The sequence below is a fragment of the Dipteris shenzhenensis genome, chromosome 23, assembly GCF_047967505.1.
Source record: "Dipteris shenzhenensis isolate YYH24624 ecotype China chromosome 23, Dip_SZ_1.0, whole genome shotgun sequence".
Taxonomy (NCBI): domain Eukaryota; kingdom Viridiplantae; phylum Streptophyta; class Polypodiopsida; order Gleicheniales; family Dipteridaceae; genus Dipteris; species Dipteris shenzhenensis.
Window position 1 is genome coordinate 18,065,428 of NC_141618.1, and position 19,236 is coordinate 18,084,663.

The 19,236-nt window shown below is 37.7% G+C and overlaps 1 protein-coding gene across 1 annotated transcript in view; it reads right to left on the reverse strand.

The window, feature by feature from the left end:
• The window catches only part of LOC147887077 (agamous-like MADS-box protein AGL11), a 39,571-nt gene that overhangs the window by 9,283 nt on the left and 11,052 nt on the right, over positions 1-19,236 (reverse strand). Inside the window, exon 2 of the mRNA XM_087394218.1 lies at positions 1,989-2,067. Coding sequence (XP_087250344.1) covers positions 1,989-2,067 — 79 coding nt within the window. The remainder of the gene's footprint in view (positions 1-1,988; positions 2,068-19,236) is intronic.

Here is a 19,236-nt window from a genome sequence, read left to right on the forward strand (position 1 = left end):
GCTTGGCATCTTCTCTATTTAAGAAGGGACTACAATCTTGGGGGCAGTTATGGAACAGCGAACTTTTCAGATAGAAGACATGGCAAGAAAATAAAAGGGAGCTTTCTCTCACCAACCAAAGCCAGAGACTTATCATGGATAGGTTGGAATTATGGAAGGAAGAAATTAGCTGGAAAGGTGGCTCTCTCCAGTGTATACATAAAGAGTTCAATTGGGTACAATGTTCTTCCATACTTCCAATACCAACTCCAACTGATGATATGGATGACCTTTCTAGAACCCTTAATGATAGATGCCAGGTTTGACAGAGTTTGGGCTAAAAAAGTTCCAAAGAAGATGTCTTGCCTTGCTTGGCTTATTCTCCACAAAAAGAACTTTAGATTAATGCTAGAGAGCTCAGAATAGGAAAGGGAGATGACAAATGTCAAAGATGTCTTGATTGCATGGAGGATATATTTCATCTTTTTGTTGCATGTCCCCATGCCAGAAGAGTTTGGCAATTCATTCAGATTGAGTGTGGAGAACCTGTTAACTCGAAAGCTATTTTGCTAAGAGATGCTTGGAAAATAAGGCATGAGCCTTAGTTCCAAATAAGGGCACATGCTCTATGGTTCATATGGATCTCTAGAAATAACTTTCAGTTTAACCTTAAAGATCTATGTACTGATGCCTTGTTTGCTTCATGGTGGGATGGGAAAAAGGATGCCTTGATTTCCAGATAAGTGCCTACAATTTGGAATACTCAAGATTGAATTCTGATATTTCAAGACACAAACGCTACTACTTTATTTCTATGGCCACTACAAGGGTTACACCTAGGCACTCCTCTAAATCAATCAAAGCATTCTTCAAGTTGTGGAACAACCCCCTTTTACAGTTTTGAAAGAAAAATCATATTCTTGTAAAAGTGCCAACCATTTGGCCAACTGGCCCATGGGATTTGGTGATTGAAGAACCTGCTTTGCAAAACCATTGCTAGAGATTATAATGAAGAACTTTCAGCCACATAATGCTTAAATTTCTCAATGCAGAACACCAAAGACAAGGCATGCTTGTCAACCTCAGAGTAGTGTCGTTAACATTTATATAGTCCACACATACTTCCGTATTGGTTCCATAGTGGAGATTGCTTGCTCCCCATTTATATTGGCTCACTTTCTGCATCATATGGATCACAAGTCCTTCTGCACAAGATTCTTCCTCATGTAACTTTGAATGACTTATTTCTTGTAGAGGTTTATAAGACCCTTTCAGTTAAATCGTGGCCTTTGACTTTTGAGGGAAAAAAGAAATCTCTTTCTTGAGTATAGGTTGATGATGCTAGATGCTCGTTGTCTATATTCTTTCCTTGTGTCATTCTCAACTAAGCACTTAGCTAAATAAGACCAAGGATTCTTGCTTGTTAAGCATTGAATAGATCTCTATTATTAGCACACATCTAGGATTCATATTATGCTAGGATCACACTCAATGCTCTAGGCTTTACAAATATCTCTAAATGTGGATAAAGCATTAATCAAAGTTTGATTTGGACTCAAGTTGAACCATAGGTTGAATTGGAATTTTCTTAGCACAATGGGACCACTCCTTAGGTGTAGGTAGTTTCAATCTTGTAAATGGAGATTTTTTTTTCATTTTTTCATTTACATACATAAAATGCATTCCATATCATGTTTGATGTATGCAAAAAAGTGTCATGGAATTTAGATCCTATGTAACTAAACATTAGAGTGAGGAGCTTCTAATGGAAATAGCTAAACATTAAAATGAGTAAGTCATGAGGAACACCTAACAGAATTAAGAGGAAGTAGCTAGGTAGGCAATACATAATATCAAGGGAATGTATTGTATAAATTTGTTCAACTTTTGAAAAATGCTACAATAGCATCATTATCTTATGTTTACACTATCTAAAATAAGATTTCCTTACATGTCCTATTACATGGATTCATTTTAAAGTAAATATAACAAATTTTCTTGATTCTTACCTCAACCTCGCGTGTTGCAGCATCATGGTATTGCATTCCAAGTCCATGCTTTTGATATCGTTCCAATATTTTTCCCATGCTATGAAAACAAAGATTGGAGCTTAGCTCTCTCTCTCTCTCTCTCTCTCTCTCTCTCTCTCTCACACACACACACACACACACACACACACACACATACACATTCCCATCCTATGAAAACGTACAATAGATCTCTCTCTCTCTCTCTCTCTCTCACACACACACACACACACACACACACACACACACACACGCATTCCCATCCTATGAAAATGAATAATAGAGCTCTCTCTCTCTATCTCTCTCTCTCATATTTTTCTAATTTAAATCTTCTATTTGGTACATTATAGATTTTGTAAGAACAATAAGATGGCCAGGGGAAGAGGCTACCCATATAAAATACCCCAATTGCATTGAAGCAACAAATAGTATAAAGGAAGGCAATTGCATTGAAGGAACACACGGTAAAAAGGAAGAAATGCCTTATAAAATTCCTCATGAAACTTGACATCCAAGAGGAAAAATCATAAGACCATGCAAGAAAGATTCCATGCATGAGAAAATTAAAAAATTGAAATAGGTGGTACCTTGAAATTTAAAAGATAGGTATCAAGGAGAATAATTACATAGTTGGACCCAACATTAAAGCACTAACTTCAAGATATTAAATTCATTAAGGTAAGGCAAGACAAGAGTCAAATAAAATTTAATACTAATTCAATAAATATTTCAAACCTTGTTCCCAAATGATAACTAGGCACAAGGCTTACCCGGACATTTGAGAATGTTTAAGAAGGAGATCTAGGAATAGAACGAGTCCTTCAATCTCAAAGAAATGTGGATAAAAGAGGGGGAGCTACCCCTACGAGACCTAGACATAGCCAAGCACACATGAAAAATAATTTTAAGATGGAGAATGTGCAAATTGAGAATGCCTAGATACTAGAAAGTATTAGCAAAAGAGAAATATTGATAATTGGATTCAAGGATGCAAAAGAAATACAAGGCAAGTTAGCAGTGTGGTCGCATTTGAAGGTAAGGCATACGAACCTCAAAGAGGACTCATGCACATGCAATTAAACTAGAACAAAGGTCTCGAGGTCAAGGAAGCTAGGATCAAGTGTAAGAAGATAAGAGAACTGAAATAGCCATCTCTATGTGGGTGATATGTGTACCTCATCTCTCTAGATTGATGTATATGAATCTCTTACTTAAATGGCCAAAGCAAGGATGAGCATGGTAAAAACATGTGAAGAGACCTATAAGGATGTATGTGTCACAACATACTCGTCTCCTCCACAAAACATCTAAATATGCTAGTACTATAAAGACAAGTCTACCTATTTTGGTAGTTATGTGAGGACATCTATAAATATAGAGGTCAGCCTACTTCTAAAGTACTATCCCGAGATGGGATATACATGCAAAGAATTCTAGACTTCAAGATGAATCCCTCTTGCTTACATAAGCAAACACTATAGTGGGGGAGGTTGCATGCACCTTAGAGGAAGCACATGGCAAATCCACAACCACATAGCCTACCTAAGAACAATCACTCCTCTTAATCTTACACCACCCCATCTCTTTACAATGAATAAATGTACATGTATACATGTGTATAGCTAGGGTTTCGGTGTGTCTTGGTGCAAAATACAAGATCTTTCTTGCATAAACTCCCTACATGGTTACCTTTTGAGGACCATAAATTTTGTCTGCTGTTGCCTTGGAGCTGCCAACACATTTTGAGTAATCATGGTGTAGATCCATAAATTTCCAAATCATGAAGGCAAAGAGTATTTGATTTGTGGCGACATAGCATTGAACAATGCTCTTGGATACCATTGCAAATGCCATGGTGATGCCAGATAATGGATCACCTACTGCAAACTTGCAAAGGGCCACAGCTATAAGATGTATCTGGTAATTGAGGTAAGTGCATGTAGATCTTGGACCTGTTACACAATTGTAAGTCAATCGCAAGGTGAAATGAAAATACCAAGTGGTGGATCATGACCCAATAAATAGAGATAAAGCTATGAGGATGTTGCTTTAGTAACAAGTGGGAGCAATGTTGATCCTGCCAAAGGTGAAAAGAGGAAAATCAAGCATTTATCTTAGAGTCCAGATTATATGGAATGAATTGTAGTAAAGCGCCAACAATGATGGAGACAATGCACTGAGGAATGGATAGATAACTAATGGGATCCACACGAAAAACTCCAAGGGGAATAAGTGTTGAATTGATCAGTAGCTAGTTGTATGGGAGCTATTGGTTGTTGATGATGTGTTGCAAACATAAGATCATCATTATCTTGCATTGGAAGTTATGGTGTTGAGTTGTTGTTAGTACAAAGTAACATCGACTGTGTCGTGAGTTGAAAGTTGTGTTCATGAGTGAGTGGAGATAGCTTAGATAGGTGTGTGGAGAGAAGCCAAAGGCATGGGTGTATTGTATACAACAATGGCTCATATATTCCATCTTGCAAACGAGGAAACACGAATAAATTTTCTTTTTAAGTTCATTCTAAGCCATTTGGCAATGTGTGCTCCAGGTACTTATGTATGGGTTTGCATTTCTCCTTTGTTTCATCTTTTATATCAATGAGCAATCTATATGAGCAACTGGAAAGCAATTGTGGGCATGAAATCCATCCTATGATGGACCATCACTTCTATTCTCCAATCTACAGTTAAGGATATTACCTTGCAGAGCCATAGAGTTATTGGCTTGATAATCGTTGACTATGTTCCCATGGTAGCCATAGAGTGGGAGGCACCCTCCATCTCCGATCATGAGATCCGCAAGTTCCATTCTTCGTGAGAGAGTTTTCAGAGAGAGTCAAAGACCTTGTTCTGTCAGGGACAAGCCTTCCTTCATGAGGCATCTTAAGTTCTTCTAGAGTTCATTTTCCCTAAGACTTCTAACCAGGATATATATAGTGCGAAGGAGAGCAAGAAACAATGGAAAACCAAATCTAGAAATAAAGATTAATGTTTGATAGTGATGAGAAAGTTACGCTTGTCCTAGATTCTCAGAATAAGGTGCAGCACTCTCCTCAGACAAAGGATAAGGATACTTAGGTGGACCCCAACAGAATGCATTTGTTGTTCTGCAAGATGTAGAGGTTGAGGAGGTAGAGATGAATGTTGAATTGCAGAGGGGCGACTCCAAAGCTGTACTAGAGAAAGAGAAGATCGCAAAAGGGTGGAGCTTAGAGTTCCAAATAGAACTGAATAATCCAAATGCCGAAGGTATTGATAATATCAATGATTATTCCTCAAAGGAGGAGATGGTGGATGAAGCTCAAGCTTTGGAGCTAGCCATTAAGAAAAAACATAATCATGGCTAAACCCATAACCAACAACTTTGCAGCAGTGCAATAGAAGATCGTAGCACAGATTGACAAAGAAATCCGAGTATCGACAACTAAGAAGCAATATATGAATTGATTAAGAGTATCGATAGTTTCACAGATAACGCTTTTTTGCAACAAGCATTCCTTCTCGACAGTCTGCTGAAGGTCTTGATACTGTAGTCGGGCTCACGTATTGCGGTACACAATTCAAAGCAATCTACATGGCTTTTTCTCAAAGAGACGTCGTCATCTACTCGTTGATTTTTTCGCCTGCAATTATATGATCTAAAAGACACTAGTGTTTCTTGGACGTTCTGCGTCTGTTTCTCGCTCATTTTTCTTCCAATTTTCATCTGTGATGAAGCAGTTACGAGACAGCTGCAACTCACTAGATCTAAAGCTTCTGGAGCAGTGTTATTGTTGGTCGCAGTACACTTACAAGACTCTGGCAAGTTTCTTTGCTAAATGTTCTGGCTTCTCCAACGTGGCTGGTTTATCCTCTTCATATATTTCTTTTGGGCAAGTCAACATATAAGCTCACTAGTTAAATTGAGGCCCCTTTGGGCTTATTGATTGATCAAAAAAGTTATTTGGTGCCGTTGTTCTTCTCTATTTCTCTACATTTTTTTCATTGAATCATTCCAAATTGTGTTTTGTATTTAAAATGTCTTCAAAAGACTTTCCCTTTGGAAACATCAAGCCATTTGAGGATTTTACACATGGCAAACACAAATCAAATACTTGTTGATATACAAAGGCAAGCAATGGCGTTTATAATCCTAAACTTGCACCCGAAGCTTATACACTTGGTGCCAAGGTCTATGTCTTCAAAACTGGCTTGGATCAAGTTGAAGTGTCTATATGGAGCAAGATCCAAGCACTCTCATATAGCTCTTATTAAGGTTGAGTTATTTCGCCTATGTTTTTTTAAAAGGAAAGAAATTAAGTGAGTTGATTAATGAACTTCTTAGCATTACAAATCAGTTGGCCCCCATCGATGCAAAGGTTGAAGAGGAGGATGTAATTGTGATGCTTTCCAAGAGCATACCTAAAACACATGAAAGCCTTATCATGACCTTGAATCATTTACCCAGTCCCACTTTGGAGAGCGTCATTAATTATTTGCTTGATGATGCTAGAAGCATCAAAGCGAAGAAAGGACCATGTCTACTTAAGAGCAATCCCTAGCAATAGGTCATGTTAAGAAAAAGATGTTTAAAAAAAAATTCAAGTATAACTATTGTAAGAAGAAGGATTGTGATGAAACCCCTTGGTTCTTAAATGATCCTTCACACAAGAAATGGCACAAACTTGTAGTGGAACCGGTCATCTTGCAAGGAATTTCAAGAAACCTTAAGAGCCGAGGAAGTTTGTAATCTTAACCAAGATGGAATTCTCTAATTTTAAGAGGAGCATGTATGTTTATAACATTGAAGTTCGAACAAATATATGGTGCACATGCCTTGTAATCATGTATACATTGAAGATGAGTGCAATGCTCATCTTGTGGTGATGAGCATGTGATGCCACATGTTGGCATTGAGAGGGGATTCTCTATGTAATATAAGCAAAAGGAGTACATGGGTGTGAGAGTGGTTAAGCATGTGAAGGATAAGCCAATGAGGAGTGGGGAAGTGGATTTGAGGGAATCCTCTTATTTTAAGTGGAGCATGTATGTTTGTAACATTGAAGTTTAAACATATGTATTGTACAGATGCCTTGTAATCATGTATACCTTGAAGATGACTACAATGCTCATCATCTGATGCCACATGCTCACATTGAGAGGGGGATTCTCTATGTAATGTAAGCAAGAGGAGTATCCAAGTCTCAACTCCTTACTCTCTCCATTTTCTTAGCTATGCAATGCTCATTTCTCTACATGGTCAAGAATCCACCATTGCCTTAGAAATTTTGGTATAATCTTAAATAGTCTAAACCACTTTAGAAAGCATTAGCATTCCAAGACTAAAGGACATTTGAAGAATGAGAATTTTGAAAAAGAGTATAGAGTTTTGGTGTGATATGGGGTGTGATGTAAAATGCACTGTTTTAGATTATCACTATCTTTACTAGGCTAGATTGCATGAATACATTAATTAACAGTACATAGAGACATAAGATGGAGGTCTCCCTCATCATCCATGCATGTTGCAACCACCAAATTTGTAGGGATCCCTCATCATGCATACACTTCATGGAGGTATCTCTCATCATGCATGCACCCTCTTGCAATCAATGAGATGAGAAATCTTGTGTGCATGGAATCATTCACATGGAATGTTCATTTATTAGCTTCCTCCATACTGATACCACCCCATTCTTATACGTAACACAAGAAAAGATCCATTTAAGTGATCAAAGATGCCCTTTAATATGTCATAGGTGTAAATCTAGTGGACATGGGCATCTCCAGCAAAGCCACATACCACCAAAGAATTTTCTTGACCTAACTTCATCCCACAAATTCCAAACTAGGATAAATTATAATATTATAGCCATGTGACACAAAGAATACCTGATGTGACAATTCACACATTATTCATGAAGTGCAATGAAGAAGCATGAGCTCATGACATTAAATACATACCTAGAAACATTTGTGTGTGTTTGCATCTTGTGTGCATGCATGTATATGTGCATATGTGCTTCCTTAGCCATTTCTTGGTAACAGTGATACTTCACAATCTGTCACTATCTCGGTCATAACTAAGGATCATAGACCCAACTACACCAAGCCCGTCTAATCACACTTTGTTCTCAATCTATAACTTAAGCTTTCCTCCCATCTTGGGCTCGCCCTCATGTTCTAATTGCATGAGTCTTGTCTCCTTGAATGAGCTTCCTAGGCTACAACTGTGCACGCCCTCTGCACGCCCCTACTCACACTACCATTTGGTTCCATATTACTATGCATCCCAATCTTGACATCCATTCTAGTACCTTAGCTTCCATGTCCTTTCTTAGGCTACTACTTAGCATTCAAGGGTCCTCTTGAGTGCATCTCCTATCAAATGGCTTCTAGTTACCATGCAAATAGTGCTTAGGCACAACACCTCAAACTGCTCCCAACGTCCATAATTTTGGTATCAAGACACGCTTGCACACCCTATGTGTGGAACCTTTGGTTTTTCTTCCTTACATATGGCAGCTCCCCTTTAGATATCTCACTAGGCAGTACCCTTGCACAACATCCCTAATCATGGGCATGCTGTCTGAGGTCATGGTATCAGTGCAACTTGGTCTCACATGTTAGTGGCATTGGCACAAGCTCGGTACTCTTGACCCCTCTGGCTCACTCCTAGATCGATCAAATGACTCACAAGGTTCACACCAATTTCTAGGACAAGTCCTTCCCATCCTCACTCTTGCACATGGGCCAACTTCCCTCTTTTTTCCCATTGCCATCATAACGCATTCACACAACTCTCAAATGACACACCCAGCACCAGTCCTCTATGTGCTTAGTCCTAATCCACCATTTACCTTCTTATGAGTGCATGTGCTCAAGGATAGCAAGGGGTCAAGGAGGAGTTTTAAAAAAAAGACACCTCAAGGGGGTCACTATGCATGAACCCTATATATCGTGTGCGTTCAAGGTCTATTTATAAAACCCCTTATCTATTTTTCATTAATAAAATGCACCCCTTTCCTATTTCATCTGTAAGTGTTTTTACAAAATGCTTTTTTTGGCACCCTTTTGTCTGTGAAAATGTGAGAAAAAATGAAATTAAATATTCCCTTATGTTGAACTCACATGATAGTCGCATAAATTATTGAGTGAACCCTCAGAGAATGACACTTAGATTACATATGAAGTTTACAAGCCGACTAGCTTAACATTCCCTTTTCAACACTAGCTCAGTAGTTTGCAAGCACATTGTAGAGGATAAGTTGGATATCCCATATACTCACCCCCCCTTGAGAGAATTGAGCTCTGTCTCAAATGTATGAGGTTTAGCCCAAAAGCCTAACCCCAAACAATATAGACTTCAATGAGTGGCCATGCACCCACCCACCTTGAATGAGTGGCCACACACTCGCTATTCTACTATACTTGACTTTAAAATTACACCATCTCATGATAGGGGGATAGTAATGAGAAAATGAACACATCATGTGGACAACCTTGTTACAAAAACAAAGTGGAAAATATTTACATAAACACATACAAGATCTTTCTTTTGAAGAACACATTTTGATATGTGTTTGAGCATAGAACTTGTTTTGAAAAGAAGCAAAGTTCATGCCGTTCGCATATCTGTCTTGGAAACATGCACTACTTGGACTCGGCCCGAGGGATTTTGAAATCATTACATAACTAGGAGAGTGTTTGCTAGACAAAACTTCCACCCCGTGCAAAGTGTATGGCTGGATGAACTATAGTGCCAGGCCAATATTTCCACCCCCCCTACAACATCAAATTGTAAGGGAGCCCCAATAGAAATATTTTTATTATTAAATCCCAAATCATGAAGTACAGCCCACCATGGCCAAGCCAATCCTTCCAATAGGTGAACAGTGTAACATTTGGTAGCCTAGCCCACCAGATCTTCGTTGATGTTTCATGTGTACCTAGCATTATACCATGCCAGTGCTTCCATCCCACCATTAAAATTATGTTGCAAGGTAGCTCTAGACAACTTGGATGTTGTCTTTAAGCACACAAGGCCATATATTTAAGAGGTGATGCTGCTCAGATTGTCATTTCAAACATACCTATTGTAGACACTACCAAAATCCTGTGTGTTCTAGACTTGCATACATCATCTCTTTTGTCTTGGTTGGTGTTACATCTGGCCAATATATCCAGCTAGTGTACATCATCAAGTCTCTTGGTAGCCCATTAGGATCGATTTGGATCTTATAACATATGTTTCACTTGGTCTCCCACCTAGATTGCATGCTTTATAGAACAATAATCCATCTTTCTCAAGTGTAACGATCCACCCAACAGTGCAATCTAGACTTCCCATCCAATCCATAGCATGAGGTTTTTGTGCCCTCTGAGTAGGATCATAATTTTTAAGCCCAGTTGTCCCTCTAATGTTGGCATTGGTAGGAAGTAGTTTAGAGGTTGGTATCCACCCACAAACACCCCAATACATGTTGCTCAGTTTTCTAAATAGCTCTCTGCATTGACTCATACTTTGTGGCATCCTGCACTGATGTTTTTGAATTTAATCCTTTTGTTTCCTCTTGCACCACCAGTGGTCACTAGTCGCAACTTTTTCACTTTCTTGAACCATAGCCCTAGATCCAAGTCTTGGATTTTCAATCCATCTCACTTTTTATGTCACTTCTAGGTCTATCTCTTTGCAGTCTATTCCATATCATTTAGCTTCATGGTAGCTCATCCTTTGCGGGCTTCTTTCCCTATGACACCATTTCCTACGTTGCACCGTTACATGCTCATCTCAGCTCCCCCAAGTTCGTGTCCCAACTCGTAGCATGTGTCATTGTTCATGACCAAAATGAACACATCCTCCTCATTGCATTGACCTTACTAAATATTTTTGTAGCTAGATTCATGTTTGCATCTTCTTTGAGCCATATCCTTTCACTTTGAGGCATGCTCCATTATGTGTTCATCTTCCCCATCGTCATTCCATGGTGTTGCATGGCAACCCTTGGCTCATACTAATAAATGATATCTACACTTTAAAACATCTTCCCTTGGGCTTGTCTCACCTGCCTATTCATTAGTCTGAGCTTGAGCAATTGGTCACCACTTGCCCACATGTTCATATGTTTGCTTTAGTTCTGTGTGGATCGCTCGCCACTTCGCTTCAGTTCCACACAACCTTACTTTGTTTTTATAGTCTGAAGGGGTGGGGTGGGACCCGAAACATAGTCATTGAGGATGCAAAACATCATCATTGATATGCACAAGGACACTTCCTATTTTTCCTCAACCCTTGGGTTGTTGATGTTGCACCTACATTGCTTGCCTAAAGCCAATAGTGGCTGTACATGTCTCCAAAGGACATATATGGTATCAATGTTGAGACAAGTCTTCCCCATATGACTTACAAAATATGAAGTTATTCCCATATGACTTGCAAAATATTAATTTATTAAAAGTTCACACATTTTTTTAAGTCAATACTTTGCTTGTATTATTGTTAACTTTCATGTTGTTGCTTCTCACATACTTCTTATAAAATCATAAATGCTCCAATCTTATTTCTTTTGGAGAAGTGTAAGAAGAACATTGCTTCCATGAAAATGGATCTACATTAGTCAAGGATGCATAAGAAAATGTGCAAATGATCTTAAAATGATGTAAAGTATCACTCAATAATAAGATATACAACCCTTTTCTTTCCATAGACCCTATGGCATGGCCATTAACTTGATGCAACTATTGCGTTCTATGGTAGAAAACATAAAGGTCATATCCTTCAAGCTTGGAAATTTTAAACTTCTCTCTTTGCTATATTGTTAATGATTTGGAGAATTGTTGCATGTACGATGATTTGATCCCCACATTTGTCAAACGTATGCCCTTACTTTAGAAAAAGAAACTAGCTACTTTTTCACATCCATCACTCCATAGATTGTACTTGTATAAGGAAGTATTTTCCTTCAAGTATTAATAAAAAAAGAGCATATTATCCATTGCAACTAGTAGCACTTGGCCAATTTAGATGCTGAGATGCAAGAATCTAGTGTAATAACCAATGACTCGTGCAATTTTAAGTGGTGTGAAAATAATATAAGACCTAATTTTCAACCTTTAGGTACAATATGTTGCTTGATCTTATCAAGTCTAGCCATCCTAATCTATTAAAAAGCCTTTATTAGGGTAGCAACTTGTTTGGAGAAGTAACTAAAGAAAAAATTAGAATTCAATGTATATGCCAACGTATAGTAATGTCTCTAAAACTTGTATCCTCAACATTTCTTGCAAAGGAAATAATGTATGCTATTTGATTGCTTCGTCAATGATTTAGGCATGGGTCATGATAAACCATGTCCATCTTGGACTTGTGCACAAACATGTGAAACAAAGACACTTAATTGAATGGGAAATAAAGACCTTAGGACTTCTTATGGTTGTTTTCAAACATTTCAAGCTCTAGTTCACTTATCTTTTATCTATAATTGGTGAATGTTGGTGATATAAGTGTCAAAAAAGAGACAAATCCAATGGAAGATCATGAATCTCAAGTACTTACACATGGAGCTAGTTAAAGATCAAAATATTATAGCTTTTTTTAAAGTCTAATTTGATTTACAAAGTAAGGAGATCAAAAGAGAGGCTCAACAGAGGTAGATAAGGGCTTCAAATACATACACTAAGTTTTCTATCCTTCAACAACTTGAGTAAAAATCATGACTGATCTAATAGCAGTGCATGAGCTCTAGGTCTTGTCTGCCTTATAGATCTCAATGGTTGAATGCTATCAAACAAATAGAAGAGATGTACATTGGCAAAGGTGCTACATGTTCTTACTTCAATGCTAAGACCCATGCTAGGATGAGCATTCGAGAAATGGAATAACTTATTGTGAGTCTTGAAAAATGTTTCGAACAGCCCTTTGGGCCAGTCTCTAAGCAAGGGTGTGTGAGGTCAACCTTGTCTGCATACATGCTACTGATGCTTTTGCTACTTTAAAGCATAAAAAACTATATCCTCAAGCCTCTTTGTTCATGAAGCCACATATTTATTCTTTTCAAGGAGGCTTAAAACCTATGAAGAGGGCAATTGAAGGAGGCATTAGATGGGGGCACAAGATGTTCTAGTTTATGGTTCCTAAATAAGACTTGACTAAGCTAAGACAAGAATAAAGATGTAGTGGCATCTCCTAGTTTTCACAAGGAGTAAATCCTTTCCTTGCCTTGGCATCCATGATTTGTATTGATGAGGTGTTTCTCAAGAATTGTCTAGTATGAGTGTCATTTCTAGTTGGGTAATACACTTAAAAAGCTAGTGAAAACGTCAAGAAAGGGTGCAAGTTCCAACTTTAGCAAACGTAGTAAAAGGAACTAAGTAATAATAAGATATTAGAAAGAGCATTGGGAAAGGTCTTGTCAAAGACATTAATGGGGCTCAAATTCCAAAAGATGGGTCTAAAGTACAAATGAAGAACTTTGTTGTCATTGTATTGAGAAAATTCATCTAGGACCAAAACACTATAGTTAGAGTATAGCCTAACTCTTGCTACATTGCCCCTTTTGTTTAGAAGTGTAAATAGAGGAAAAAAATTTTTGGTACGATAAAAGGAGGTAACAATGTCCATAGAACTGATGGTTAGTAGGTGGCCAAGGAAAAATCTGATCAAGGAAAGAAGGATAGAGACCATCCACAACAACATTAGAAGTTGATGGTTAGGACACACAAAAAGAGAGCAAAAAAACTTCCAATCCAATTGATTTAGAATAGTGAGAGCTTTCTTGAAATGAAGCAACATAATTAACATATTGTAAGGATGTTTTATTGGATCACCTTCTGTCCAACATATTTTGCTAATAAGTTTTAATCTAGTGTTCCTTTAAGGATTTGGTTTCTGCTATGAAGGGAAATTCTCAAATTCTCTATTTTTTTTTTCAAGGCCAGATTTTTCCCAAGATTTACACATATATTCTCTTGATCACTCAAGTTTATGCAAGTCTAAACTAGTGCTTGGATGAACTAGATTACCCTATGGAGCCCATGCAGTTTCATCCAAGTGCTCAATATTAGTCCGAATAATGATGAGCACACATGTTTTTGTTCATCATATCGAACAATGTTTATGAGTTTATGTAGGCTTTACATTGGTGCTTAAAAGAATCAGGTTTTCCTAAGTACTCGATACATACCTTGCATTATTTATTCATGTTGCTTTTGGTATTTTTTATTCTAACAAGTTTGGTTCAAGCTTTTCTTCAAGCAACTGGTCTATTCTATGGAAGAAAGCTATTCTATCCTTCTCACAACAATGAATTTATACTATTATGGTGTGTCCATAACCTATTCAAATACATTGTTATAGCGTTGCTATAACCTATGAGAATACATTGTCATGGCATGGCCATAATCTATGAAAGTGCATTGTTATTACATGGCTATAACCCGTGAAAGTACATTATGATAGCATGGCTATATACATCATTATGGCGTGTCCATAACCTATGAAAGTACATTGTTATAGTGTAGTGGCCACAATCCATGAAAGAGATGATCTCATTTGACAGTTGCCCATGCCTTGTTATTGATTGTTGCTCAGACAGTGGTATTCATCCATTCCTTTTTGATTGTCAGATATTGATATTTATCCATGCTTACTACTTATTGATTACCGGGCAGTGGTATTCATCTATGTCTTACTACTTATTGATTACTGGGTCAATGATATTTATATGCAATCTATTACTTATTGATGGGCAAAAAATGGTTTTCATACATGTCTTATTACTTATTGATTGCAAGACAGTGTTCATCTGTGCCCTACTACTTATTTATTACCAGATAGTGGTATTCATCCGTGCCTTATTACTTGCCAAATAGTGCTTCGTGCTTTAAATTTTTTTGTTACTATATGGATACGGTGGGTGAGTATTCAGCTACCTCCTTAATGCTAGTCATACATGTCAGTGGTTGGAAATATTTATCTGTGGATTTGGAGTAGGACGCTCACCATTACGTTCATCATGTAGGCAAGGAATGGTTCAATGATTGTTGAGGGACTTCTACCATCTTTGTACATATTTTACACACGTATGAAACATATGGTTTATGAGACGCATTGCATATATTATACATCACATAGCACATTTATCATATGGCCTATGGCCACCTTTGTACATATTCCACATAAATATATATAGTGGCTCGGGTTTTCCCCTTGTACTCTCTAAGGGTTTTTTTGTATGCAACCAAAGACCCTAGTTTGAATGGGGCTATTAGAACTATATAGCTTGCCCTAACTCAACCTAGCTATCAACTATATATACCTATGAGCTATTAATACAACTAGAGCAATGTTATTCCTTTACCTTATGGTGGAGAACTCATCTCCCTTATAGATCATGGAGATTAAGGGTTTAGGGGGGAGCATAGGAGTAGGAGAGGAAGAAGGTGTAAGAGCATGGGGGAAAGAAGAGAGAGGAGGGAGGAGGAGGAGGAGGACGAAGGAGGAGAGAGGAGGAGGAGGGAGGAGAAGGAGGAAGAGGGAGGAGGGAGGAGGAAGAGGGAGGAGGAGAATGGAGATCGAGGAGGAGGGAGAAGGAGAGGGAGAGGATGGGTTGCAAGGTTGGAGGAGAGGGGAGGAGGAGTTGCAAGGTTAGGACATGCTTTTGGACGTGGAATACAGGTTTTTGACCCCTCTTTTGCCCATCTCCCAATATTAGAAAGCCTTACTATTAGCTAGATTTCTAAGCATTTTTTTGCTTAGATGCTGGTTTGTTTAGAGCTAAACTGAAATCATATAGTCTTTACACTCAGCTGTAGCTTGAATAAAGAGAATGTGAACTACTTTTTTATTAGCCTTCTCCTTTAGTGCTAGCCTTTGTCACGATTGAGTTTGCCCTTCACCTCCAGAGTGTTGACAAAAACTCAATACGAAGACCTTTGTATAGATAGATGCTCAAGTATGTGTGCGTGTGTGGATTTGTATGTGTGAGAGCATATGTTTATACTATAGCCTACACTCATTGTTGGGCGTTGATGACGTGAGTGGGGATGTCAGAGTAGCTAGTCCCTACTAATGTTGATGGAGTTTATGGTTTTCAACCTTATGATGACTACCATGAGATTAAAATTGCACTATGTTTTGTGTTTTTAGAGGATGAGTTTGGGCATGTTCGTGAACTAGATATATATTGTATTCTTACAAAGGTATATATAGATATATATACTTACTGTGACTTGTAGGTCTGCATATCTTACCTCGGCAAGATCGTTTTTTGATCTTTCACTTGAATTCACAAAATTACCATTGTCATAACAATCATGATCTATATAGCCATCAAAAAAATGTGGTTCTATCTCAATTACTTCTTTTGTGACATGATGAATTGACAAGCTCATTAAATAGGAATGCATCCTGGCTTCTAGTGATAAACATGTGCCTAGTCATGGCAAAACCTTGATATTAATCTAGCATGGTATTCAATATTATGGGCACCAATGAAGCATTTGCCACAAACTCATTCATACTAGCTAATGGATCCTTAGGGTATTTCAGCTCAGTCAAGAACTCATCCACACTATTTCCCTCTTGCATCTTAAGATTATCAAATTACCATCTAAAAATTGCAATGCATAATTCATTGCAAACTTGATACAATCCTGCAAGTGTATCCCAAACCTCATTGGCTACCTTGCATAAATGAATAATATGTGGAATGATGGTTCATCATCATATGCACAATATGATTAATCAAGGCATGTGCATTGGAATATTTTACCATTCCATATATCTTCATATGCAATGTAGGTGGTGCATGAGAAATAGCACTCCCAATGTCGGAGATCTAAAGTAGGAGCTCCACCTCTTGAATCTGTGGTAGTAGGTAAAGTTGGTCTAGGTTCTAGTTCACTAACTGCACTCTAGACACCTTTTGCAACCAACGCATTATGCATGATATAAGGCCACAGGGTAATTGGTTCCATGAAGTTTGTCCTTAGTGGCAAACATCTACAATAAATCACTTCCTACCATTTTCAATGAGGGAAAATGTGCAATCCTAAAATTCACTTAATCAACCTGAAGGGCAACTTCTTGCACACCAATGGATTTCCAACATGTGCTTATGAAAGTCAAAGATGATTCTTTGCTTCTAAAGTAGAATGTCCAAGGAAGGAGGGACAAGTGCAAACAATGGAGTAAGGAGCCCAAAATTTACAAGGCAAAATGTACCAAAATTGAGTGAATTGAGGGACTATGTCTTTATCAAAAAATCATCCAATGAATGTGCAACCAAATCAATCAAAATCCCCATAAATGTATTGATCATTGCCTTTAGAAAGCCATATATTTTGACCGCCAATATTTCTATGTAGCAAGAACAATCTAATGTAGTTGATATCCAATAAACCTAATCATTGTTTTCGGTCAATGTTGAAATACAACCACAAAATTCTTAGCCAAATTGGACAGCCCACTCAGTTCAAGCAGAAATCTATGTGCTCAAGAATGGCCACATAATAGCTACACTAGGCCTACACCAAGTGGTCAACCAATGAAAATAAAGGTAGCATGGTTTATTCCAGGACAACCAAGAAAACAAAGATGAGACAAAGATTTCTTATTTCACTTGAAAAAGGGAAAAATTTCTATTCTATATGTAGAGGGCAACATGACACAAATGTGGGTAGGAGATAGCCTTTTTCAAGTGACAACAAAATCAAGGAAAAATAGGTTTTTGCAAGTGACCTATTAAAATGGCTTTTACAAGTGACCTATGAAAATGGTGTTGACCTAAAATGTGACGAAAAATCAAAATATAAGTTGTTTTATGAATACATCAACCTACAACAAAGAATCTAACCATCAACCAGATCTTGGATTAACAACATGGACGAAAAAAAAGAAATGAATGCTCTAAATCAGAGACGTCAATGAACATAAAGGGTAACAAAATTGAGATGGCTGCTCCCAAATGTCAATGTGGTCAATAGCTAAGGTTGTTACCTCTAGCCCTAGTGGTGATAGCAATAGCTAAAGAGTTGATAGCCTTTACAAAAATCTATTTCCAAATATTGAAATGTCAAGAAGGTAATGAGGAAGAAATGGAAATGATGTTCCAATCACCCTCGACAAAAATTGGCGAGCAAGATCTCAAAAACTAAGATTTGAGTTTTGATTCCTTCTCTTAGTGTCAAGCTCTACCACAATAGAGATAATGACCTGATCTTCTAGATGGGTAGAGGTCATGACCAAGTAGAAGCAGGTTCCTAGTCGAACCTCCAAATCTTCAAGGCTGGAATGAAGCTAAAAGGGACCGATACGTTGTTCTAATACCATTTATAAATGTTTGTTACAAGGACCAGACAAATATTTGTGAAGCCAAAAAATCAAAGCGTAAAAAATTATATTGACTAAAGTGGTCAAAATGTGTCACATTCACAAGGTCATAGTACAATTGCAAAACTGCTTGGGGAAACAAACATCCACTAGTTGGGAGTAAAAACTTGACTATGTTCACACACGATCACTTGATACTCCCATTATATGGATATTTACATAATACATAGTTAGGTGTGACATTCAAGTCTATATGGATGCTTTGTAGTTTCAAAATATACATATCAATAAAACAATTGTTGCTTTGGGTCAACAATGGCTTTATAATCTTAGACAGAACTTGTGGTAGAGTTCTTTAAATAACTCCATATTATACGAAAATCATGCTAGCATCTCCTAGATTAAAGCGGAACATGATTTACCTACTTCTCCACTTATTTGTTTTATGGAATTGGAATTAGTTTTGCACCAACAAGAATGCAAGGTATATATTTGCGAACTTAATTTTCTTGAAAAATTTATTTCTTATACATTTAGAAAATTTAAGCTTTTTCTTGAAATTTTTGAAAAGATGATAAAGCTTCTTTTAAAGATTTAATGGTTAAATTTACAATCCACTCCAAGCTACTCATTGTGAGAGCAATGCAAAGCACGAGCCATCCGCAAGTGTCACTCAAGCAACTCCCGGATTGTTGCAATGTGTTTTCGCAAGAGAAAGAGGGAAAGGGGATATGGGAGAAGAGAGGGAGAGGAGGAGGAGAAGAGGAGACTCAATGGGGATGGAGTGGCAAACACAAAGGCACTACAAAGGAAACAACAGAACACCAAAAGAAGAGGGAGCTATCAAAGAGATTAACTTGGGTAGTCCTAACGGCCTATCTTCATGGGTTTGGGAGGAACCAGAGAACTTGGAGACAG